Source organism: Spermophilus citellus (genome assembly GCF_964194105.1).
Source record: "Spermophilus citellus genome assembly, chromosome: 11".
In the NCBI taxonomy this organism is placed as follows: Eukaryota; Metazoa; Chordata; class Mammalia; order Rodentia; family Sciuridae; genus Spermophilus; species Spermophilus citellus.
In genome coordinates, this window is record NC_138192.1 from 101,434,004 (window position 1) to 101,461,717 (window position 27,714).

The following is a 27,714-nucleotide window of genomic DNA, read 5'->3' on the forward strand; positions in this document are numbered from 1 at the left end:
ATGCATGTATGGCTGGGGGGTGGGGTGAGGTTTAGGATCAGGAGTATGGTATCTAGAAGTCAAGGAAAAAGTGTTTTTGAGTAAGGTGGAATTAACCATATCAAATTCATATAGATCCTGATAAATCAGGTAGATGTGGACTGAGAATTGACCTTGAGATTTAGCAGTGCAGAGGTCATTAGAGATCTTGGCAAAAACAGTTTAGGTGTAATAGAGTAAATGTGTGGTTGAAATAGGTTTTTGAGAGAATTACAAACACATAGATAATTCTTTCAAAGATTTTTGCTGTAAAGATCTGAAGACAATTGGAGTAGTATTCTGAGGAAGTGGGAATGAGAGGGTTCTTTAAGATGAGGGAAATAGCACTTACATGTTGATGAGAATGATCCAGCGGAGATGGATTTAGAGGAGAGAATTGTTGGAGTTGTGTTTTTGAGAAGGTGGAAAGGCATGGGATCCAGTGCATATATTTATATCTAAGTAAGGCAAGCTTGGCTCTAGATAGGAACACAGACAGTTCATTTATAGCTACAGGAGAGAAGACAGATGGGATGACAGGGGTAGGTCACTGTAATGGGAATTTTGAGAAAGTTCTCCACTTTACTTCAATGTTCTCAGAGAAAATAAAAGTGAGCCAGGATTTGAAATTATCAGCTAAGAAAAAGAAGTGACCCAGAGGATGGTAGGGGACAATAGCAATGAGGGGTACAGAGTAATGGAATCTAGTGATATTCTATTCAAGACTGGGAATTTTTAGGGAGAAAGGAGTTTGAATGGTCTGCAAATATGAATATGATGTGGCCTCTAGAAGGGAGATGGGACAAAAAGTAGCCCTTGCCTATTCTCCAGGGCTGCTGGAAAGTCTGCATCCTCTGGAGAGAGACTGGTTCAAGAGGATGGAGTGAACATTTAGAAAAAATATTGAGGCTAGAGAGGTTTTGCTAACAATGGATTGTGAGTTTCAGAGGACTTAAGGAGTTGGGCATGGGGAGAAATGGAGACCACAATCATTTTCTGTGGCTACTTAGGCAAATTACTACGAACAAGGTAGTTTAAAACAACAGAAATTTATTTTTTTTAGAGTTCTGGAGGCTAAGTCCAAACTCTACTATTTACTGAGCTGAAATCAGAATGTCTGCAGAGCTGATCTCCTAGAGATTCTAGGGAAGAATCCATTCCTTGCCTCTTTCAGCTTTGGCCATCTGTGGCTTGTGGCAGCATTGCTTCAATCTTTGTTCTCCCCTCTGAGAACAGTATTTAAGTCCTACCTGGAGAATCTCTCCTTTATAGGATCCTCAATTTACTCAAATCTGCAAAGAGTCTTTTTCCACATCAAGTTTAGAACCACATATCTTTGCTGGGGTGCGTTTTGTTTGGCGTATGTAGTCCTAAAAATAAAGTTAGTTTCTTTTGACAAGTGGCTCCTGAATTGTGCCCAGCCAGACTGCGGCATTTGGTGGCCTGTACGGGGAACGACTGAGGTTGCCTGTCCCTGGAGATGAGTGAGATGGAAGAAAAACCGCTCACATCTGAGGAAAAACTTTATTTGCGTCTGAGGAACAGATAGGGAGAAAGGACGGATGGACATTTCAGGAGGATAGAAAGGCTGATATAATGATTTTGTATGGTTCCATTTTTATTTCATTCTGTCTCGGTTTTGTTTGGCGTCATCTTGTTGGGTTGTATTATAGTAGAAATACGGGATCAGAAATTAGTAAAAAACAAAACAGCTCCTCAGGAAAAAACCCTCAGAGCCCAACTGCCACCACTGGCTTCCCACAAGCCTCTCTCCCCAACACCAGCCTCTCCACCTCCCATAATCCTCCTGCTCTTGAGGCCGATTGGCTGGGTCGCGTGGGCGGAGCCAAAGAAGTCCCCCAATGAGCAGCTCCGTGGTCTGAAAGGGCAGGGAAACAGCCCAATGAAAATCACCGCAGAGGAGCCAATCAGCTAGATGTTGCTGGGGCCGCTGTGAGCCAATCATCAGCCGGCAGCTGGAGGTTTGCTGGGGCCCCTTTGGCTGTGGCTCTCAACAATAGATGACAGGGGTTTTTCTAGGGTGAAGTTTGAGAGACTTGGGGAAGGAATACAGGCTTGGGAGGTTGGTCTTTTCCAAGTATTTGGCTCCACATCAACTGCACTTTCTCATTGAAAACTTTTTCTGATCCTTTCCTCTGCCCAGGTAGAGTTAATCACTTCTGTGTATTGTGCATTAGAACCACAGTTCTTTTCATACTATAATTGAATTATTTCTTTATCTTTCAGTTTTTAATTAGACTTTAAGGTCTAATAGGCCATAAATCTAATAGACAAATAGACAAGTTTAAAGTTTCCTTCCTATTTCTCTAATCCCCCTCCCTTTTCTCAAATTAGGCATATGTCTTCTGTGCTTCCATTAAACTTCCTACATTGTATTAAAACAGTCTGTTCCCACACTGGATTATTTATTTTTTGAGAGCAGAGATCATAACCTGTCCTCTGTTCTCAGTACTTAGTCTAGTGCCTGGCATATAGGTTTGAATGAAAAAAAAGATAGTCATTTACCTTTTTGGATTCTACTTTAAATTACTTTTTATTGCTTCCATACATTCAGATTTTATGTGAAGAATTTTGCAGATACTTATCTATGAAGGGCATAAATTTTAGAATGTGATTATATTACCCTTTCCTGTGGTGTTGGTGGATTCTGTTATTGAAGTATCTTGGTTTGGGGTGATCTGTTCCTTTTACTTGTATTAATACTATTATTAATAACTCCTACCTCCCATCCTTTGCCCTTTCTTTTTCTTTCATTTCAGTGATGGAGTACCCAATGATGGAAGCTAACTCAATTACCTCAGGAATTAAGAGAAATGTGAAAGACAGAAGAATTTCAAAGACTAAGTTGAACGTTTCTCTTGCTTCAAAAATCAAAACAAAAATAATCAGTAAGTACCACAAGTATACTCACACTTTTACTTTTCTTGGAGAATTGATATATTTGCTATCTTATTTCATCAAGAATAGAAAATTATGCTAGGCATGGTGGCACACACCTGTAATCCCAGCTACTCAGGAGGCTGAGGCAGGAGGATCACAAGTTTGAGGCCAGCCTTAGCAACTTAGTGAGATCCTGTCTGAAAGAACAGAAAATTGCTAAACCTACTGTTTTGTTAGTTGTAATTTTTTCCCCCATTTGATCCTTCCTCTGTCCTTCAGCTCCTGTTAATTGAGTAGTTTTGTTGATTTTTTTCTTAGTGGTGACAGCTGCATTTTCAACAGTGAGGTTTGGGTGACCCAAGGCAGCTACATCTTATGCTGCAAAGAAAATACCAAAGTGATTTCTCTGGAAAAGAGCTAAAAAGAGTAATAGATTGTTCTGGCATGCTGTGGCAATTGGATGGTAACCTAGAGTGGCGTTGGCATAGAGTGGGGTGCTCAGTAGGTTATTTTATATAGCCAAAGCTCACTATGAAGATACTAAATGCTTTGGGAATGGGATTTCATGAATTCATGAAGGGGCTGGGGGAGGGATACAGGAGAAACTCCCCAGAATAAATTCTCACTAATTCTATAAATTATTTGAATTGGTTTATATCCATTTTAGTTGGAATGGAGGAAGTGTCCTTTGTAGTTACATTTCCTGCTGCTATATCTCCTCTGAAAGATAATTGTGTTTGTGTTATGAAATAAATAAGCCTTGAGTATCTTTAAATCATGATGTTGCTCCTGTCTAGGTCTCTAGGGCCATCTTGTATGTTAGCCCATCTCCTATAGTGGCTGAGTCCTTCTCTCTTTGGCAGGACCCATTGTGCACCCCCTATCATAAGGGATATGCTGTGCTTGAGGAATACAACAGGAAAATTGTTATTACCTTTAGCTTCTGGAAAGTTTGAACTGGTTCCAGTCTTTTTCCACCAGCTCTACCAAGGAGAGCTATCTGAAACTACTCTCTCAATGCCAAAGATAAAGCTACTTTTTGGACCCTGATTTTTAGTTGCCCAAATTTTCTCTGAATATCTAAAAATATTATTACATTTTATAAAGCATATTTTACATAAACTATACTTTTATCCAGTGGAATATGTTATTGGCATATGGTAAGATATAAATCCAAATTATAAAAATATAATTATGCTTTAAGTGTACAAAGGGAACATATTATATTCAAGATGAGTTAAACCAAAGAATACACACTGAAATTTCTTTGCTACCAACAGAATAGCATTTCAGTAGTGATTTGAATCATATTTGCATAGTCATTTAAAACATACAGGTCAGGTTTAGATTGCAGTCCCTGCCTAAAAATAAGAGATAGGCTCTTTTGGATGTAAGTAGGAGATCCCATAGTTTTGACTATTGTCCAAAATTACAGTAAGGATGCCGCCTTCTACTTGATGTTCTTTTGGTACCAGGGATTGAACCCACAGGTGCTTAACCACCGAGCCACATCTCCATCATCCCTCTTCCCCCTTTTATTTTGGTACCAGGGATTGAGACAGGGTCTTGCTAGGTTGCTTAGGGCCTTGCTAAATTGCGAGGCTGGCCTCAAACTTGTGATTCTCCTGCCTCACTTTCCTAGTTGCTGGGATTACAGGCATTCATTACCTTGCCTGGCTTCCACTTGAGGTTTAAAAAATGGACTTTTGGGAACATAAAATTATTTATCCAGTTCTGGAACTATAGAAACTGGTTTTTAATGTTTCACAGATTGACTATCTCAATTCCTATGAGACATTGCCAGTTAGAGCTGTGGGATCAGCTTTTCTGTTTTACCTTCTATTCAAAAGTAGGAAAGAAGGTAGGGCAATAAGTATCAAGAGTTCATTTTCATGGTTGATCTAACTATCTAGGACACTGGGTCTGTATTACTGTGCTTCTCTTATTCTCAACTTCATTTATATACATTTTGCTCTCTTTGCAACTCTTTTCTTCATCTTCTGTGTAGCTTTTATTTCTTCATCTTAAACTCTGGGTACAATTTTTTTTCAAAATGACATCTGTATTGCTATTTTTTTCTAGCATTCAGTTCAAACTTATAAACTGAAATACATTTTTTAAAAATAGTTTTACTAAGGAATATAAAAATTTCTTAAAGCATAAATTTAATATTAACTCAATTTTTTTTACAGACAATTCTAGTATTTTTAAAATTTCTCTAAAGCACAACAATAGAGCATTAGCTCAAGCTCTTAGTAGAGAAAAAGAGAATTCTAGAAGAATTACAACTGAAAAGATGCTGTTGCAAAAAGAAGTGGAGAAACTGAATTTTGAGAATGCATTTCTCCGTCTAAAGCTAAATAACTTGGTATGGAAACTATATTGTTTTTGAATTCTAACGTGTAATTAGAACCTTTTAATTGCATTATTATAGAAACTAAAAATGTTTTTTAAGTCTTTGATTTTGCAAAGAAGCATTGATAATCAATATGCTATGTAAATTTGTGTTAAAGGACAACATCTAATGGGTAATAAAATAGTTAACTTCAGTCTAATTCTAAATGTGTGCTGTGTGCTCTGCAAATCAGTATAATTTTGTGATGCACATTTGATTATCATAGCAAAGCAAAGCTTGATGCTTTAGTACATTATAGAAGGATGAGCTAAATTCCTCCTGGAAAATGAAATGAGGACCCTCCCAGGGTGTTTGTATTCTCCTTTAATGGTAGCATTTCCCTGGCTACAAACCAAATATAATGAAGGTTGTAATTGTTACTTTTTCTTTGAACTTTCAACTCTCTGTCCATAGGCTGGGCAGTGAGAGCCAGCTAGGCTGCAACTATAGATCTAAATCTAAAATGAGTAGAAATTAATTTAAAATGGAGAAGTGACCTGTAATACTCAAAGGTTAAATATCTCTGATCAATTATGTTTATTTGCTAGGTGATATATTATTATAAGAAGATAGAAAAATGTTTGTAGGAAAATTTATAGTTGATATCTCAAAAGCATTCAAAATGTCTGTGTATATGACTATTTGGACTATTCAATGTAATGCCTTTTTATCTCAATGTGATCTCCATAGAAAACAGTTGAGTCTTCTCACATTGACAGTGTTCACAAATGTATTGTATTATAATAAACTCCAAATCTTAACTGATTAAAAGAGGTCTCTCTTTATTTTACATGTACAGAATAAGAAGCTTATTGAAATAGAATCACTCATGAACAATAACTTAATAACTGCAATTGAAATGAGCAGTCTTTCTGAGGTAAGTGAATTTGTGTGAGGATAATGTCATTTTTTAGCATTATTGAGGATAATTGAGAATAGCTAAATACCATCAAGGTTAGAGATTCATATTTTAAACCTTGTGCAAAGAAGTGATAATATCCATTTTTAACTGGCTAACAGCACATTATTTCATGTAATTGGTTATTGAAATTATTACATAAAATTTAGATATCTATTAAAAGTAATAGGGTTACATAGCTCATTGAAATACAATGGCTTCTAAACAGACTCAGAAATAAAAACTTAATAGAAAGGTAGGCATTTCAAATTAGGGAGAATTTGTATTATTTTAAAAATAAAAGATAGAAACAATTGGAAAAACTATTTGTGGGGTGGAATTAGAGGCAGATTCTATTTATAGCATTCTCCAAAATAAATTCTAGATGGATTTAAATGTAAACAAGGGAATCATTAAAATTGTGAAGAAAATGCTAGTGAATTCAAGTTAGGTGGAAGAGATTGTTCTATACCTAAGCAAGTGCTATACCATTGAACTACATTCCCAACCTTTTTTTTTTTTTTTTTTTTGGACAGGGTCTTGCTATTTTGCCCAGGGATAGCCTGGAATTTTTGATCCTCCTGCCTCACTCAGCCTTCCAAGTAGCTAGGATTACAGATGCATCCTATGTGTGAATATAGCAAAGTTTTGTATATACTGTCTACAGTTTCTCCTGTACCACCCCTGTTAGGTTTTCACCACCATAACACTAATACTGCTATTCTGAAAATCACCATTAATGTCAATGTTGTAAAACTCTACAGATAAGCCTTGGTCTTAATATTGACCGTTTATGACTTTTAGAAGACCACACATACCTATGTCTTATCCTAACTCTCTAGCTGTTATTTTTCATCCTGTTTGCTGGTTCTTCTTTATTTTCCTGACTTAGTTCATCAATCTCATGGTTTTATTTATCACCATGTACTGGTAACTCCTGAATTTGCGGCTCCAGCCTGGCTGTCTCCTCTGAACTCCACATGATACTTATCCAGATACCTGCTTGACACCTATTTGGCCATTGAAAGGTATCTCAAATTTCACTTTTGCTACCAAACTGGTTTCTTTGAGGTCTTTATCTGAAGTATTTTCCTATCTTTTTTCTTGCCCAATCTCTGATCCTTTAGCCAATCCTTTTAGCTTTGTCCTTATGATCTGTCCAGAATTCTACCTTTTTTCACAACCTTCTTTCACCACCCATGGCCATGGTACCACCATCTTTTACCTGAGTATTGTAAAGGCATCCCAACTTGAGCTTCTTGCTTCTGTTCTCTTAGCTCTGCACTCTTCTCAAGACAAAATAAAAGCCACAGTGATGCTGTTAAAACGTAGTCTCTGCCTAAAACCCTCCAGTGACTTCATCGTATCTCTTGCCCAGTTTGATCTGAAAACTGAAACTCTTATTGTTTCTCACATCTCATAAACTCCTCTCCTCTCCATCCACTCTAACTTCTTCAATCCGCAGACCTCCGCCCACTCCCTCGAGCACAGATGAGCTGCCACTTTGAGCACCTCCATACTTGTTCTTCCTTCACATATTGGCTCCAATATTTGTGAGCTCCCGTGTGAAGCTTTCCTTGGCTCCTCTGTATAAATTTAAACACTTGCCCATCCCACCCTTCATTTTATATCTTGCTTCCCTGCTTTAGTTTTTCTCCTTGACCACTTTTTATACTATATAATATATAATTTTACCCATTAATTTTGTTTTATTCATCCCACCAGAATGTAACTTGATTACAAGGATTTTTGTGTGCATGCAGGAACAATGTCTAAAACGTAATAGAATGCAGTTAATTTGTTTAGTGTTTTTTTTTTTTTTCTCATTGAGATTGAGGCTTTTCGAGGGTTTTGATTTATTTTGAGACAGGGTCTCACTTTGTTGCCCAGGGCTTTGCTCTGTTGAACTGGGCTTCAGTTATCCTCCTATCTCAGCCTTCTGAGGAACTGGGACTATGGGGTGTATGCCCCTGTACCCAGCTCCCTTTTTTTTTTTTTTTTGTAATTCCAAAAAGCAAGGTACATATTATCCTGCAATCTCTCTGTTTTTGAGATTTTTAATAAAAATAATGCTAAATAATGTAAAAAACAAAACAAAACTTTTTACCATGATTACCATATGGTGTTTCTTCTTAGGTTTCAACTGATTACTTATTTTAGTCGTTTTCCTAATCTCATAGTTCTGGGATAAACTTAAGAAATGATTTATTATTCTTTTAACTCATGCTACTGAGTTATTTTTGCCAGTAAGTGAGATCTCTTTGTAGTTTTTTCTCCATACAGGCTTTAGGCATTGATAAAAATATCATATATACTAAGATTTTAGAAGTTTTTCTTTTCCTATTGTCTGGAGAAGTGATATAGTTTTAGAATTATTTCTCTTTATAGGTTTGGTAGAATTTTTTGTGAAACCATTTGGACCTGGGACCTTTTTAATAGGAGTGATTATCTCTTTGTCAACTTTTTTTCTATAGATATTGATCTACTTAGAAAAATTTCTTCCTTCTATGGTCAGTTTTATTTAATTACCTTTCTTGGAAAAATTATCTGTTTTATCCAGTGTTTTAAACTGATTTGCATAGAGTTGGCCAAAGTACTATGTCATTTTAAAAAATTTTGTCTATTGTATTTTCTCAGTTGACTACTTCTGTGTATTTGACCTGTAATTTTTTCACTATATTAGGTAGTTGTAGTTTTTCTTTTGTTCCTTTAAAAGCATCATTCTTTTAATTTAATTTTGAGTTCTATCTTGGTGTTTTAAGCCTACTAGTTTTCATTTTTTCTTTAATAAGTTTTTCTGTTTTTCTGTGGTTTATTTTATGTTAATTTTCTAACTTATTTAGAAATGCTTGTTTCTTTAACTCTGTAGGTAAGGTGTCATTTTCTTACTGCTTTCAGAATTTTTTTCATTGTCTTTAGTTTTGAGAATTCTGACTTTGATGTGTTTGGGCATGAATTTCTTTGGGTTTATCCTTTTGGGGGTTCATTCAGTGTCTTAGATTTGTAGGTTGATGTCTTTCATTTTCAGAACTACTTCTCCAGGTATGTTTCTACCCCTGCCCTCTCTCTTCTCTCCTGGGACTCTGAGAATGTGAGGGTTATGTCTTTTGTGAAAGTCCTACAAATCCTTGACTCTATTAATTTTTTTTCATTCCCTTTTCTGTCTTGTTCTTTTTGGGTGATTTTTATTGTTCTGTGTTCACTTTCATTGAGTTTTTTCCCCTTCTGTCTTTTATTACTTTTGAGCTCTCTGGATTTTTATTTCAGTTTGTCTTATTTTGTTTTTTTATTTTTCAATTCTAGGTTTCTGCTTGGTTTTGTCCAAATTTGGTTTTCTGATACTTTGTTTCTTTGCTGAGTCTCTTTCTTCACTTGTTTTAAGCAAGTTAATAATTCTTTGTTTAAGCATTTTTTGATGGTTGCTTTGAAATTCTTGTCAAATAATTCCAATATTTGTTATCTCAGAGTTGGTGTCTGTAGTTCGTTTTTTTCTTTTATAAATTTAGGTTTTCCAGGGCTGGGGATGTGGCTCAAGTGGTAGCGCACTCGCCTGGCATGCGTGCGGCCCGGGTTCCATCCTCAGTACCACATACAAAACAAAGATGTTGTGTCCGCCGAAAACTAAAAAATAAATACTAAAAAAATTCTTTTTCTCTCTCTCTCTCTCTCTCAAAAAAAAAAAAAAAATTAGGTTTTCCTGAATCTTGGTACATGAGTGATTTTCTGTTGTATTTTAGATATATTAGGTGTCTTATGTTATAAAACTCATTATTTTCCTCAAAGTCTTCTGTTTTAACAAATCTCCTCTGACTTCATGTGGATGGTTAAGAGGAGGTACTGCGTACTGCCAGGTGGGGACCAGTGTTTAGGCTCCTCAGGCAGCTTCTATTAATTATACCTGTTGATAAAAGCTGCCTCATAGCATGGTTGTATGTTGTGTAATTTTATGGTCCTTATTAAAATTATTTAATACACATGTTTATTTCAGAAAATTCAGAAAGTCTAGCTATTCAAAAATATAAAAGGTTAAAATCACCTAGACCAGAATTTTAAATATGTATGATAGATCCAATGTATTATACATTATATTATATGATGATATATACATTATATATATATATATATATATATATATATATATATATATAACATAATATGTAGACATGAATGTATGCATATAAGTGTAAAAATCTTATATATGTACGAATATTTATTCCTTTCATAGAAAAATATTTGGAAGGTTACTTAACAGAATTATTGGGTGGTATGATTAAGGATGAACCGTTTTAATCTTATTATCATATTGTTTTCAGTCAACTATTGAATACTAATGCAAAAATTGCCCTTTACTACTCATGCATGTCCTTATATAGTTTGCTACTTTAAGGACTAACATCATTTAATGAAATTAGAAACTTTACTTTCAATTTTCTTTGTTCTGTTTTCTTTTTTCTGATAGTTCCATCAAAATTCTTTTCTACTGCCAGCTAGCAAGAAGAAATGGATTAGTAAACAGTGCAAGTCCATTCGTCTTCCATTTGCAAGGTAATTGCTTCAAAACTTGGCTAGATAGTGACTTGCAAACTTCTACATTAGGATAAGGCAGATTGGACCTTGAATAGTTTTTATTTGGTTTTATTTCTTAAAATATAGAAAAGCATTTAAAAATAAATAATGAAATTTATTTTTAACATTTTACCAGTAAAGGAAATTAGATATTCTCAAAGCATTCGGTTTTAAACCTTGAAATAATAGAAAGAGGCACCGCGGTGGACTCTTGGTTACATGGGCTTGATTTCACTGGTTCAGAGCACAGAGGATTTATATAACACAATCAATGTTTTCATTGTACAGTCTTTTTTTGTCAATCTGTAGTTGCCTATTAATGTGGGAATGAGAATGGTTTGTGGTGTCTTCTTGTATAGGCAGTATCTTCAGGACTCCAAAGAAACTTAACCCTTAAGTCAGTAATCAAGTTCATCTGTAGTATCCTCCTACTTTTAATTTATTTTCTTTCTTTTGACCTCTGTTTTTTTTGCTGGGGAAATCTGATAACTGTTTCTATGTTTATCATACTACCTCAAGCTTTATAATTAACTTTCATCTTTTCTATTTTCCTCCTGTCTAGAATTCTCATTCCTTAATTTTATTATAAGTCATAGAATGCATCTTATTTCAATCAAACCTGTCAAGTTAAAAGAAAGTCATCAAGACCAAGACAAGTTAAATGACTTAATGAACTAATAGCTTTGACTGAAATCCTGTTGTTTCTTTCCAAAAATGTTCTTTCTGTTATGTAATTTATAGGTTTTATGCTTTTTAGACAAATAAATGCACTTATATATTGAAACATTAGTTGTAATTATAGTTTAAAAATTCTCATACTGTCTCAATTTTTATATTCATTCTAGTTTATCCCATTGATTTGCCTATTATGTATGTTATTACCACTTTATGCCAGTACATTTTAATTACTGTAGTTTTAAAATGGCAAAATGTATTATTTTGTAGGGCTTTAGTTCTTTTTCAAAAATATGTTAACTATTATACATATATTGTTTCGTATACACATACAAATTTCATAGTGTTTTTTTCAGTGAATTTTTGTTTGAAATAAAATATAAATACACGTTAGAATTTGGCAAATTTCACAAGTGAATAGCATTGTATGACCCATACCTAGACCAAGAAATAGATTAGTAATATTACTTTAGATACCGCACCTTTGTGCTCTTTTCTAGTCACTACCTAATACCCAACCATTAGGATAAAGTTATATCTTATCAGACTTTTAAAATTTTTTAAAGAATTTTTCCGTTTCTTTCATCTATAGTATTGAATTATTGACATAAAATTATTCATAAAGGCATAAGGCTATGTGCTTAATACGTGTAGGATATATAGTAGTATTCTCTTTTTTTCCTAAATAATTTTTTAAAAGAAAAATTTCTCAATTCTCATTTGCCTTTAAGGGTTCCATTAAGTTTGAATGATGATGATGATGATAAAGAGAAAATGCAGAATGATGACAAAATTGTATCAAAAGCATCACCTGATATTCTCTCTTCAGTATCAATAGGACAAACTTTATCAACTCAATGTAATTTGGATGTGTCCTTCCATAAAGAAAATAATCAGAATGTGAATGATTTAGATCATTCAGAAGATATTTCTTCCATTGTTGATGTACTTCCCAAAGGTGAGATTGTTTTAAAAATTCATTTTGAGCTTAGTTACATTCATCAGATTTTCTTCTTGAGGACGATGATATGTAAGTAGTTAGTAAGTTAGATCTCTTAATGTTACAAATGTGCTAACTTCTCTCATTTAAAACTGCTGATATTTAAAGGAAATATGCTGACAAATGTAATATCCATAATTGCCTATTACTCTAGAAGCAATATTTAAAAATGAGCAAGCCTAAGATTTTCTTGGTACCTTAGCCTATGATTTGAAAATAAATATTTATATATATAAATATTTATATATTTTTATATATAATTTTTTTAAGTAAGTTATTTTCCTCTTCTTTTCATAAACTTGAAAATTGGGAGCTTAAGTGGATATTACAGTGACTTTTACCACCCAATAGTGGTAAACCAAACTCTTGAGCCGGCATAATGACTGAGTAACAAACAATGATGGCACGAATATTTTATTTACATGGTATTCCTAAATAATTATCCTGTGGTATATCTGACACTCACATATTTGTCATAGATTTTCAGATTGACATATAAAGTCATAACTGTATTAAATTCAGAGCTTAGAACTATTTGTCCTTTCTGACAATTTATACATAGCCTAATAGCTTTTGTATAATAATTCGTATCAGAGTTATCTCTGATATTTGGGTTCATTCATTGGCCTCCTTCCCCTTAGAAATCATATGTTAATGGTTCTACTGTTGGCTCTACTCCACTCTACTATTGGGGCTGAGGCAGTATGAATTCTCCAGTAGTATATATTTTTCCATAGATACCCTTTTAAAATTTAAGTTTTTATCAGCATAGATTCTTAATAATATAAGGATCTGGCAAGAATATATTGTCAGAAATCTTCTCTGTGAAATAGCTTCATTTTCTAATTTGTTTAAAGTAACTTATTACCTATTTCTGATTTTTTTCTTCTTTATTTATAGAAAGCTGTTCTCACTCAGATCAGCATTCTAAGAGTTTACTAGTGAGTGAGATGAGAAATGCCCCATTTGTTAGCCACAGAAAGGAGAAACCATCTCCTACTAATGTGGACAAAAGGAAGAAGTGTGGGTCATCTTGGGAGTCTCCTGAAGACACTCCCTGTGTGACAGATTTAGATCAGCAACAGATTTTAAGTCCAGAACTAAAGTGGAATAATGAGATAAATGATTATACTAATGAAAAAAATATTACAGTACAAAGAAATAGACAATGCCTTCCTGACATATCTTTGGAGTTTGCCAGCAAACCTAGTGCAGAATGCATGAGTCCAGTTAAGAATAATGATGACCTTCAGGAGCAGAAAACTGTGTATGATGATGACATGGATTTAACTGCTAGTGAAATAAGCAAAATTATTACAGTTTCAAGAGGCACTAAAAATAAAAGTAATATAAAACCAAATGATTGTGGAAAAAAAACTTTCAGAAAAGTAAAAGATTCAAGCTCTGATAAAAAGAGAGAAAGATCAAAGAAAAAATGCAAAAAGAGTTCAGATGTAGATGTTGAGGAAAGGATTGAAAATAGACCAGAAAAATCTGTTGTCCTAGATGGCAAAAGGGATTCAGAGGATCCAAATTTTATTTGCAATACTGAACACCTGATACAGGCAAACATAGTGAAGAAAACAACCCTTCAGAATAGCTTTGATCAAGATGATGGACAAAATACACACTATAATGAAAAGGAGAGAGGAATGCATGTAACAAATGAGCATAAATTTCTACAGGACAGCAAATTGGATATGGGTCAAGATTCTCTAACGTATAATAAAAGTAAAGCTTCTACACAGACATTTGTGATGCACAAATTGGAAAAAGATAACTTATTCCTAGACCAAAAGAATAAAGAAACCATTTCTGAAAACCTAGAAGTTGCAAATAAATTTCAAAGAGCTGATATTTCCTCCCCAAATAATGGAAATTTTTGTGATTATGAGACCCAGAATATGTTGGACACTGATATGCAGCTTGCTCAGCAAAATGAATCAAAAATAAATAATAAGCTTAGGCAAAAAGTAAATAGGAAAACTGAAATAATTTCAGAAGTGAACCAAATATATGAGGCTAATGATAAAGGTCTACATGTCCCAGAAAAAGGTAACTTTTTTCCCCAAACCCAAGTGGTTAAAGAGACCTTTTCTGAAAACCTAGCAGTTTCAAAAGACTTTCAGATACCTGCTCTTTTCATGAAAGGTAATGGAAACATACATGATTATGAGACCCAGAATGTATTGGGTTTGCAAAAGCAGATCACCAGTGTGTACCCTGTTCAACAAAATGAGTCAAAAGTTAATAAGAAGCTTCGGCAGAAGATAATTCGGAGGACGGAAATAATTTCTGAAGTGAATCATTTTGAAAATGACAAAAGTGTGCATTGCCCAGAAAAAGGTGATCCTTTCTTCCTACAAAAGGATAAAGAAGCCATTCCTGGAAACCTAAAAGACTCAAGTGAATTTCAAACACCTGTTCTTTGTACCAAGAAGAGTAAAGAACTATGTGAGTATGAAACTCAGAATGTTCCTGGGATGAGAAGGCATATCCATGATGTGCAACTTGCTTGTCAGAATGATTCAAAAGTAGACAAGAAGCTTAGACAAAAGGCACATCGAAAGACAGAAATAATGTCTAAAGTCAACCAAATATGTGAGAATGATGACAAAGGTATGCATGACCTAGAAAAAGGTAACTTTGTTTCTTTAACCCCAAAGTATAAAGAAACCATTTCTGAAAACCTAGAAGTTGCAAATGAATTTCCAGCAGCTGATTTTCCCACCAAAGATAGTGGGAATTTATGTGACTATGAGATACAGAACGATTTAGATTTGAAAAAGCTTGTTGCTAATATGCAACTTGTTCAACAAAATGAATCAAAAATAAATAAGAAACGTAAGCAGAAAGTAAATAGGAAGACTGAAATAATTTCTGAAGTGAACCAGTTATATGAGCCTAATGATAAGGATGTGCATGACCAAAAGAGCTATACAGAAGATCTTGATTTGAAAGCAAATAAATCTAAACAAAGACTTGAATGTGAAGGTATTATCAGTGGACATTATATGGAAATCAACAATAATGAAAAGGAAAGTTGTAATGAAATTCCAGATCTTTATAAACTTGTTAACAAGCATAAAACAAAATCATCAGGCAAGGCAAAGAACTTTTTGATAAGAGATAAGAACAAATCAATTTGTCAGTTAACAGATTCTTCACTGTCTAGTTTAAAACATAGTACTAATGAAGCAGATTCTGATCCTGGAAAACAGACTGAGCCACCTAAGAATCACAAGCAAAGCACCATAACTCTGAATACAAAAAGAGATGTCACTTTTGTGGAAGTGATAAAAGAAAAGTGCGAGGTCAAAAAAGTAAATAAAAGGACATCCAAATCAAAGAAAAGGAAGACCCTCGAAGATCATTCTTCAGGGACCAGTGATGTAGTGGAGATAATACCTGACATTGATCACAGAAAGTCATTTGACTCTGAACAAGCTAATAAAGAAAACTATTTGGAGAAAGATAGTACTATCAAAATTAAGCCATACTTTCACACAAATGTGTTTAAATCTTTAGCTCAGATATATTCCCCTAACATACAAGATTCTTCCTTTGACAATGTTTGTGAAAGTTCAATACCTTTGAGTATTTCTTCCAGTAAAAACCTGATGATAAAAGAAACTTTTCCCTTGGAGAACTTATCCATCTTTCAAGTAAGCGATGATGTACATGAGAAGATAAAAGAAGTCAGCCAGCAAACAGGAAAATCAGGAAGAGGTAGGTCAATACCTGGGGTGATCAAGTTGTAGAAGTGGTATGTCTTTGTTTTTGGTTTTCAGTTAGTCAGTAAAAGTATTTTATGTTATAACTGTTTTTTGTTTGTTTTTGTGGTGCTGGGGATTGAACCCAAGGCTTTGTGCATGCGAGATAGACATTCTACCAACTGAGCTATATCCCCAGCCCATAACTGGTCTTTTTCATGGAATTTTAAAACAGTATATAACTGTGTAGCTTAAGCGAATTAAATTCTAGTGCTTTGAGAAGATAACAGTATTGTCAGGGACATTTACAACCTTAAATGCTGATTTGGTCTTTACCACAAAGTTATCTAATAATAGCTTTAGGTAGAAAACTTCCTTTTTCATGTGTTTGAAGGAAATTGAGTGTTTTAAATGTATATTATAAGGAATGGCATTGGTTTTATTATTTGGCTACTTATAATAGCCAAAGACTATTACAAGTTTCTTAAGAGTGCAACTCTTCATTCAATAGCATGTGATCTAAGAGTTATTCTAGGTGCTGTCAAGGACTGAAAAGTAAGACCAGCATCCTTTCCTTAGAACATAATGCATAATGCATGTGAAAGTAAAAAAAAAATACAGTGGTGAAATAAAAATCTTCTAATAAAAGCAGGTAAATTATGCTAAAGGATATAATGAGGGGAAATTTCAATTAGAGGAATTTGCAAAGACATTATTAATTAATCAGAATAGGTAAGATTTTTACTCTGCTAGTGTTTTTTCTTTCCCCAGTTATTCAAATAATGAAGTAGAAAACCAGGAAAAAAGTCACCCAGAAAAATGGCAGTCAAGCTGAGCTAGCAATTCCGGAGGCGAGGCAGGATGATTGCAAGTTCATAAGTCAGCCTCAGCAAATTAGTGAAGTCATAGGCAACTTAGTGAGACCCAAAACAAAACAAAACAAAACAAACAAACAAAACATCATAAAAAGGTGATGTGGCCCAGTGGTTAAGTTCCCCTGGGTCCAATCCTTGGTACAAAAAATCAAATCAAATAAAAAATGGCAGTCAACCTTTTGCCATATGCTTGAAAACTTGAATCTGCAGATTTTAAAATACATATTTGAAATAATACTATATTTGATTTTACTTATCTCACTTTTTTCATTAACATTGAATCCTAAGGATATTCCTTTGTTATTAGAATTTTGTAACATTAGACATTCCCATATTTTTTTCTTTTTTTTTTTTCATTGGTAACTCCAGGCAGGATCCAAAGAAGAGTTTTGCAATCTCTTCTCTGGGTTCTATGGAGGTTTGCTTTACCCTTCTGTGTTAGCTTCTTAAAGCACTGCGTCAACCTTAAAAAGGCACAGGTAAGGGTGATACATTCTCATATCAATTGAATTTTTTCTACTGGGAAGTAACATTTCAAAACTTGTATGTAGAACACTAGGATTTTGATATGGATAAGGATGTTCAGGTAAAAGCCACCTGAAGAAAAAGAAGTACAAAGTCTAGAGTTATAGGATATGTTTCAGGGCTGGGGAACAACCTCTCATCCCTCTGTTCTCATAGTGCCTTTCACAGTGAGCAATAGTGACATCTATGTCGAATGAATGTGAAGAAATTTGTGTTTCTGTGAAGAGTTGAACCATGAAGAATTTTTGGTATATGACTTCTTTTTTTTTTGGTACCAGGGATCAAACCCAGGGGTGCCACAGCTCCAGCCCAGCCCTTTTTAAAATTTTATTAGAGATAAGGTCTCTCTAAGTTACTGAAGCTGGGTTTGACCTTGTTATCCTCCTGCCTTAGCCTCCTGAGTAGCTGAAATTACAGGCATGTGCTACCACGCCTGGCTGCTTTGTATGTGATTTTATAATAAAAATGCTGCAGGCTTTTTTTGATAATTTGTTTCCAATTTTAGTCCTCTTTTACTCTCAAAATTGAATCATCAGGTTTAAAATTCCTGCCATGGATTTGCAAATTGCCATATATCCCACTTCTATAACTCTGTGTACAATTTTACAAATATTTGTGAAAATAATGCTTTGCAGGTAGCAGAACATTACAGGACTTGACAAATACCAGTTTTGTTTCAAATAACACTGCTAAATCTAAAAATGACTTAGAAGATCTATCTTTAGAGATGCCAAGCAGAAGAAGGAGGTGTGCTCCTGCGAGTTTCAAAGAGCCAAGTCTCAAAAAGCAAGTATTTCAGTGATTTCAATATGCTATTATAAAATAGGTGCTTAAGAAAAAAATTATGCCAAATTAGTATTAGAACACTCCTAAACATCAGTAAAACATATAATGTTGACATATAACAGCCACAGTATAATCTGGGTAGATGTAAAGAAATGTATTCTTTAACCAGGGTTTTTTTTTTTTGTTTGTTTTTTTAATGGAGAGAATGGGGGCTTGAATTTAAAGTGGTTTTGTTTTGTTTAGTTTCCATTCTACTACTGCCATTTTTTAAATTGTAAATTGATAATTATATTTTTATATGTGTTGCCTATGATTTACAAGCCAATGTTGTCTATATCTATTACCCATATTTATTTATTTTCCACCTTATTCTCTGGAGGAAGTCAATGTGGTTTGTGTCCTTTGGTCTCAAAGAATAATAATACTTTTTAAAAAATATTTATTTTTTAGTTGTATTGGACACAATGCATTTATTTTATTCATTTATTTTTATGTGGTACTGAGGATCGAACCCAGGGTCTCGTACGTACCAGGCAAGTGCTCTACCACTGAGCCATAACCCCAGCCCTACTTTTTCTTTTTTGTGTAAACTTTATATATACCTCAACAAAGAGACTGCTATTGCCTCCCATCAATTTATCTATTCCTCAGGTTCAATATTTATCAATATTTTGCCATATTTGCTTCATCTGTCTCTTTTTGTTTTTTTAAAGTAAGTCCCTAATACTGATTTAATTTCTAAAATACTTCTGTATGCATCTCTAAATACTGAGAATTTCTTAATAAAATTCTTAACAAAACTAGATGAAAATTATCACATGTAACAAAATTGTCAATAATTCCTGTCAACTAAAAGCCAATCCCTATTAAAATTTCCTTAATGAGCATCAAAATGACCAGATTTCCCTTTACATTTGTATTATTCAAAAACTCATGTTTTTAAGAATAAATCAAATATGCTACTTTAGAAAATCTAATCATTCTTGGAGCTGTGTTTTCTGTAGGTTAGAGAAAAATATACTAAAACTTCCTTTGCATTGTTTCAGTATTTGCTCTTTTTATAAAATTTGAGACATTAATGGTTTTGACAGGTATTTAAAAAATAACTAGCAGAGGGCAGCAACATAAGGGAGGGTGAAAGAAGAAAGAGTGAAATAAAGGACCAATGCTTTTTAAAAACAGATTTATCAACATATAGAATATAGCTCTTTATAGTGACATACCATAAATTTCACTCATTTAAGTTGTGTAATTCAGTGGCTTTTTAGCATATTCCATATTCCTCAGATATGTGCAACTATCAATTTGAGAATATTTCTTTACCCCCCCCACCGTGCCCCCCAAAAGACTTATTCCCTTTAGCTATACTCCCCTACCCTCCAGCCCTAAGAAACCACTTATCTGCTTTCTGTTTCTATAGGTCTCCCTGTTCTAGACATGTCATTTAGCAGTATGTTTCAGGAGTTATGTATGCTATACCAGTAAATCATTCCTTTTTATGACTAGTATTCTATTATATGAATATACCACATTTTGCTTATTGTTTCATCTATTGATGAACACTTGTTTTCCTGGGGTTTTTTTGTTTGTTTTTTTGCTATTATAAATCATGCTTCTATGAAAATTCATGTGTAAGTTTTTGCATGATCATGTTTTAATTTCTTTTGATTATACATTGAGGAATGGAATTGCTGTGTCATGGTAGCTGTTTAAAAATTCATGTCAGAATGTTTTCCAAACCTGATATAACATTTTACATTACCACCAACTGAAGAGAGTTCTGATTTCTTCTCACCAGTATCTGTTATTATTTGACTTTGATTCTGGTCATCTTACTGGGTATGAAGTGGTATCTCACAATGATTTTGATTTGCATTTCCTTAATGACCAATGATATTTGAGTATCTTTTCATGTGCTTATTGACTACTGTATATTTTCCTTGGAGAAATATCTATAGATGTTTTGTTCTTTATTTAGTTGAACTTTAAGTTAAATTGTATTTTGAATTAATTTTAGATTTACAGAAATGTTGAAAAAAATAGCACAGTTTCCCATTGACCCCTTACACAACTTTACCTAATTTAAACAATTTATATTGCCACATTACAGTTATCAAAACTAGAAAATTAGCATTGGTACAATACTATTAACAAAACTTTAGATTGCCTCTAACATCCTTTTGTTTTTTAGAATCCTACCCAGGGTCCCAGGGTTTTGATTTTTCCTTAGCCTCCTCAAACCTGTGACAGTTCCTTGGTCTTTTCTTTTATGCTTTTGAGGACTATGGGTCAGTTATTTCATAGAATGACCCTCAATTTAGGCCTTTGTAATGTTTTCTCATGATTACAATGTGACCATGCATTTTGGGCGATAACTCTACAGATGATGTGTCTTTCTCATTGCATCATATCAAGGATTCATCATGTCAGTATGTCTCACTACTGGTAAGGTAAGCTTGATCACTTGGTTGCAGTGGTGTCTGCCAGGTTTTTCCACTGTAGTTTTTATCTTTTCCTTTATGAAGGATGTGGGGTACATTTATGTATCTTGTTTCTCAAAATTTCACTTACTAATTTTAGCATCCACTGGTAGTGAGTCATGCTTGCAACGATTACTACTTCGATGTTTGGCTAATACTTTCTATATCCCTCTTCTATGCTACTTGAAATTCTTCTATAAGAAAGTATTGTTTTTTCTTCCTTATTTATTTATTTATTTATTTATTCATTCATATAAGTGTAGAGTCATGGATATCTATTTTATTCTATAGATGAAAACCCATTACTGTAAATCTTGAGTTATTCAAGTTATCCCAACTTTGGTATTAAAAATGCCTTCAGGTTGGTTTCTTTTTCCTTTTGACAAGACCTCATAATATTTTGAGCAGTTACTTACTTTCTGATTCACAAGATGTTCTAGGCTTATCATTTCTCTGGCCTGGCCCTAGAATCTAGCACTTCTTCAAGAAACCTGATTCCCTTGACTGTAGAATTTTGTTCCAAAATCAAGGTCTAGGCACAAAGTATGCTTATTGCTTATATTATATTGGACTAGCTATCTATTGCTGCATAACAGTATTACCACATATCTAGAAGCTTAAAACAGCATACATTTATTACTTCTCAGTTGTGGTCCAGGAATCTAGGCATGGTTAACTGGTCCTTTATTTGGGGTCTCATAGCTACAATCAGGGTATCACCCAGACTGGTTCTCATCGGGAGGCTCTACTGAGAGAATGTGCTTTGAAGACAGCATGGGTGGTTGGCAAAACTCATTACCTTATGTGTGTAGAACAGAGGGCCTCAGCATCTTGCTGTTGGATATAGACTTGTTCTCAGCTTCCCTCCCAACCAGGCCACTTCTTTCAAAGTCAGCTATGAGAGAGTCTCTAGAGAAATCCACTAGTAAGATGGAGCTTTATACAATGAAATGTATTCTCAGAAGCCAGGTAGCCTGCCACCCATGTCACATTCTATTGGTTAGACACAGATCATAACTCCTGCCAATAATCAAGGTAATAGGATTATGCAAAATCATTAGTGCCAGTACACATGAATTATAGGGAAATCCTCCTTAAGGATCTGTCTACCACAGACATCATTGCAGTTAGACCTTCTGATAGACAGAGCTAGGAAATACATGTATAGTATAGTAACATAGACACATACATTTATATTTTTTTTATCTATATGTATAGTAAAAATCATGAATTTATACTAGTAGTTCTGTTTCCAGTCCAATACCGTAGGGTTCATTTTAGCCTTCCCCATTTGCTTATTCATAATTTCCCCATCACTGAAAAGCTTCATTCTCACTATTAATATTTGTTCAATTCAGTGTATACACAAGTAATTTTAGAATCATTAGTCCATTTTCCTGTGAGAAACATGTTAACTAGCTAGATTATAATGTGTGGGTTTTTTTTTTTTGTCTTAGATTAGTTTTTTCCTTTCCCATTTCCTTCATTGAAGTTATGTTATTCACTTGTCATGTGATTAAGTTCATGTGTTATTATTTCCATTCCATTGTACCAATATGCGTCTCATCAGCAGGGTGGTAGAGAATGCCCTTTCTACAACCTCATCAACAGAATGTATTGTCATATTTTAAAAATTTGTGCTGTGATAGATAAAAATTAGTTATTTCCATGTCATTTAATTTGCACTTCTCTGTAACTGAATGTGTTTTTCTTATATTCTTGTTTATCATTATATCATTTTTTTGGTCGGTTTATGTCTTTTTCTTACTTTCCTATTGGGTTTATGATCCTCTATCCATCAGATATTAGGTATTCTTTAGGAGTAATTAGTCCTTTGTGGTATGGAATATGTTGTCAATATTTTTTTCATTTATCAGTTTTCTTCTTTGTGTTCTAATTACATTAAAATTTTTTATTTTCAAAGTAGTCAAATTTACCAATAAATTCTTTTATCCTTTTTGAATTTTGAGATATAGTTGGAAAGCCTTTCTTCTTTCCAAATGGCTACATACCTGTCCCAACACCACTATTTAAAAATGCATTTTGGCCAGGTATGGTGGTGCACATCTATAATCCCAGCAGCTCGGGAGACTGAGGCAGGAGGGCGTGAGTTCAAAGCCAGCCTCTGCAATGGCAAGGTGCTAAACAACTCAGTGAGACCCTGTCTCTAAATAAAATTACAAAATAGGGCTGAGGATGTGGCTCAGTAATTGAGTTTCCCCTGAGTTCAATCCCTGGTACCAAAATTAAATAAATAAAAATGTGTCTTTATCAGAGACTTGAGTTATTAGTCATGGTTACATACTAAATTCCTATATGTGAATTTTGGGAGGATCTAACCTGGACTTTTTATTATACTGCAATGGTCAACTTATTTATTATGGGGACTTTTTAGTATGTTTTAAAGTCTGGTAGAGATAATACCCATTCATGGGTTTTTGTTGTTGTTATTTTGTTTTTGCAGCACTGGGAATTGAACCCAGGGCCTCACACATGCCAGACAAGCATTAGCATTCTACCATGGAGCTTTATCCCCAGCCTTTAATTTTAATATTGAGACAGGTTCTTACTAAGTTGTCCAGACTGACCTGGAACTTGTGATCCTTCTGCCTCAGCCTCCCAAGTGTCTTGGGATGTGCCATCATGACCAACTCCCAGGTATTTTTAGATGTTTATTTTTCCATATGAACTTCAGTATTGACTTGTCTAGCTCAGATTTTTATAACCTCAACACTAACATTTTGTTAGATTAGATTATCTAACATTTGGGGTTAGATATTTCTTTTTTGTGAGAGGCAGTTTGGGTGCATTGTTAAGATACTACTAAAGTATCATTAACCTCCATCCACTAGATGTCAGTAGCATCCCCCCATTTGTAATAATCAAAAAATATCTTCAGGTGTTGTAAAATGTCACTGAGTTGAAAACCACTGGTCTAGCTTGTTATTTTGGGGGGGATTTCACTGAATTGATATGTTAATTTAGGGATTGATCTTTGTAACATTGGCTTTTTCTTTTTTTTCATTCTCTATTAAATTCTTTTTAATATATCAGAATGCATTATAATTCTCACATTTAGAGCACAATTTTTCATATCTCTGGTTGTATACATAGTATATGCACAACAATTCATGTCTTCATACCTATACTTTGGATAATAATGATCATCACATTCCACCATCATTAATTACCCCGTGCCCCCTCTCTTCCCCTCCAACCCCTCTGCCCTATCTAGAGTTCATCTATTCCTCCCATGCTCCTTCTCCCTATCCCACTATGAATCAGCCTCCTTATATCAAAGAAAACATTTGGCATTTAGGTTTTTTGGGATTGGCTAACTTCACTTAGCATTATCTTCTCTAACTCCATCCATTTACCTGGAAATGCCATGATTTTATTCTCTTTTATTGCTGAGTAATATTCCATTGTGTATATATGCCACATTTTTTTATCCATTCATTAGAGCAGCACAATTCACAATAGCTAAACTGTGGAACATTGGCTTTTTCTATCCAAAAACAGAGAATATCTTTCTATTTGTGTAAATTATTTTTTTGTATGTGACTTTTAGAAGTGTTTTAAAATTTTCTTCACATTGAATTTGCACATTCTTGTTGCATTTATTTGTAAATATTTAGTCTTCTGTGTTACTATCCTAAATGGAAATGTAAATCATGCTCGGTTTATTGTTTTGTATATATGAAGACTATTGAATTTGTGTCAGTCAGTATATATGTTATTTATATTTTTTATTTTTCTGTCATTCATCTCTGAAGTTTTCCAGGTATACTATGAAATCTTCTGAAAATAGAGATAGTTATACTTCTTTAGCCCATCATATGCCTCTAATTTATTTCTCTTGTCTATTTGCATTGGCTAATACCTCACTATAGTGTCAGATAGTGGTAGGAATAGAAGACATTCTTACTTTTTATTTTAGAGCAAATATTTTTATTATCTCATTTAATGATTCTGGCTTTAGGATTAAGGTATTTATGTTTAATTTATCATATTAAGAAAGTGTCCCTCAATGCCTTTTGAGTGTTTTATCATGAATTTTTTCAGTCTTTTTTAGCATATGTGGAGATAAACATATGCATTATTTCCTTAGATTTATTAACATATGGTATATGATAATGGATTTTCTAATATTGAAATAACCTTGAATTCCTGGAATAAATCCCATGATCATGATGGGTCATGATGTGTTTCTTCCTATTGTGATATCAGATTATATTTGCTAATTTTTTTTTAGAATTTTTTTGTCAATATTCATAATTAACATGGATTTACCATTTTTCTTATTTGACCTGTCTATCTGGTTTAGGTTATCAGTATTACATTTGCTTCAGTAAGAGAATCAAGAAGTTCTCCTTCCTTTACAACATTCTAAGATAATTTATAGAGGATCTGAGAGTAGTGTGTTTAAGTCTGTTATTATTGGGTCCCTATGTCTCCATGTATCTCCTGTAGTAGTTTTTTTTTTTTTTCCAGAAAGATAGTCACTTTGCTATTTGTTACATAAATATCATACTTATTATATATTCACTATGGATTCTGGCTTTTATTATTAAAAATGTTTTGTTTCATCATGTTTAGTGCTTTGGAACTTAAAAGGTAGACACTTTAAAATATGTCATTTGTATCACTTTCCTGATTACTCTTGCCACTCCTATCCCAGATATCTATGATGACCATTCTGTGAGAGCAAGCAGTTCAATTAGAATCTTTTCTCATGGGGGTTAACCAGAAACTATGATATACCTGCTACATTCCATTTCCAATTCAAAAAAGAAAGAAGAAAAAGTGTGGCAGCTGGGTTGCCATCTGTAACTATTTGTACTGAATGTACATTGTGATTGTTTTGCTCTTAGAAAATTTGCCAACTAGTATTATATGGTGTGTGGAACAGGGTACAGCACAGAGAAATAGACCCACTCTCCATCTAACCTTTCTTTTCTTCTGAATTTGGGATTGTGTGCATGCATGTTTTTTTTTTTCTAAAAACATACGTATGCACGCATGTAAAGAAAAAATACAATACCACTTTTTGCAACCTAATTTACATACTAAGTAGATGGATCAACCAACTTAGTGAGAAAATAAAATTACTGGGTAAAGGAAGAAAAAAATAACTCAAATGAATCTGTTAGCTAGTAGGAAAGCAAGAAAAGCTCAGAGCAGAGACTGAATGAGAACTAGAACACAAAACAGTAATTGGAGCCTGAACCTGGCTTTTGCCAGAAGGCATTTGTTTAACTAAGTGAACCTAACATTGAATTTACAACTTTCTAAGTAACAGAACACAAATCCTAGGGTTTAGCTAAAATGAAGAGACTAATAGTAGATTCCTTTTAAATAACGTTGAGCTCTTCTGTCAGTAGAGCACCAAACAAAAATAACTTCCCACTAATTTTTTTTCAACCCCAGAAAGTAACTCTGGTGCTGAATTTAGGAGGAAAAAAATATTTTTGAGAATTAATAACCAAAATCAAGACCTCGTGCAAATCACAGCTGGAATTCATAATATCTGGAAGACACAAAAAACTTGAAGTGGAAGATGTAGTACAAGTACCCCATGACTTATAGCACTTTTGTTGTCTTGAAGAAGCAAATGCAAATATTTTCTGGAGGAACCCTCCTTCACTTTGGCCTCAACACATTTTCCGCAGCTAAGTTCCAAGGGAAATAAACAGCTAGCTCACAGTAAAAGAAAACACTACACACACAAGGAAACTAAGTTCCAACAGAAATGACTGATAGCAGAATCAAATACAGAATATACTATGAGTATGTTTAATGTTTCAATAAGGAGAGGCTTGGGAAAATGAGTAGTTTAGGAAGAAAGGAAGTCACAGAAAAGCACATACAGCATGATTTCATTGATATATAAAGGTCAAAAGTAGATCAAACCAAACAATAGACTTTTTAGGAGTACAGTCACAGAGGTTTAAAAAATAACTATGAAGAAAAGCATAGAAATGATTAATACAATGCATGATGCTGGTTACTTTTGGGGAAAGAAGGAGATGTGATTAGACAAGGACATACTGATGACTTCTTAGGTGTGGTAATATGTTTCTTAACCTGAGGGGTAGGTTAAGAAACATTTATTGTTTTTAAATTGTACATTTAGAAACTTTAAATTGTATATTACACTCACCTATTGTATGTATGCTGAAGTTCATAATAAAAAGGAAATATATAACAAATTATGTATAAAATCTGTTGATTATTTTTTCTTAGACCATATTTATAAATCCCACTATCAGGGTATTTCAACTGCATGGCAAAGCCTGCTTTTCTTCTAGTATGAGGCAATTTTCTTCTCTACACTTCACAGAAAAGGAATTAGTTTGGACTTATTATTATTGTTAATCTTCCTTTTTTTTTTTTTTTGCAGAAAGATGAGAAGATAAGGTAAATATATGGATCCTAGTTTTCCAGAGTTCTCAAAGTATAACAAGTCAGAAAAGAAATAAAACAAGGATCAAGAAGATGAAACACTTGAGGATATATTTTTTGTTTTATTCTCTTTTGGCCTTTTGTCTTTTTTGGAGTGTTACTATATCTATCTATTCTTGTATTTAGAAAAATGTACATAAAATATCAGTTTTTATAATATTTAAAATTTCATAATCATTTTGATCATCATATTCCTGCTCATTTAAGTTTCTTTCTACCTAATATCCTTTAACCAAACCAATTATTACCCTTTTAACCAATAAAGTATATTAATAAATACTTTTGCATTGGTTATCTTGTATATCAAGTCATGTTTTGTTTTGTTTTGAGCCATTCAATACATGTGAACATTTAAAGGGGTTTAAAAATCACCTCCTACCCTGGCCAGTTTTCTCTCATCCTTCATTCTTCTACTTT

General features: G+C 33.7%; 1 protein-coding gene across 1 annotated transcript; it reads left to right on the top strand.

The window, feature by feature from the left end:
• Positions 1–2,800: 2,800 nt before the first annotated feature.
• SGO2 (shugoshin 2) lies at positions 2,801–27,495 on the top strand (the record flags this gene model as incomplete). Its single annotated transcript, XM_081261691.1, has 8 exons — positions 2,801–2,927; positions 5,112–5,287; positions 6,114–6,191; positions 10,672–10,757; positions 12,185–12,411; positions 13,354–16,182; positions 18,202–18,356; positions 27,240–27,495. The coding sequence occupies 8 exons, from the start codon at positions 2,801–2,803 to the stop codon at positions 27,249–27,251; spliced, it is 3,690 nt and encodes a 1,229-aa protein (XP_081117817.1). The 3' UTR covers positions 27,252–27,495.
• Positions 27,496–27,714: the final 219 nt, after the last annotated feature.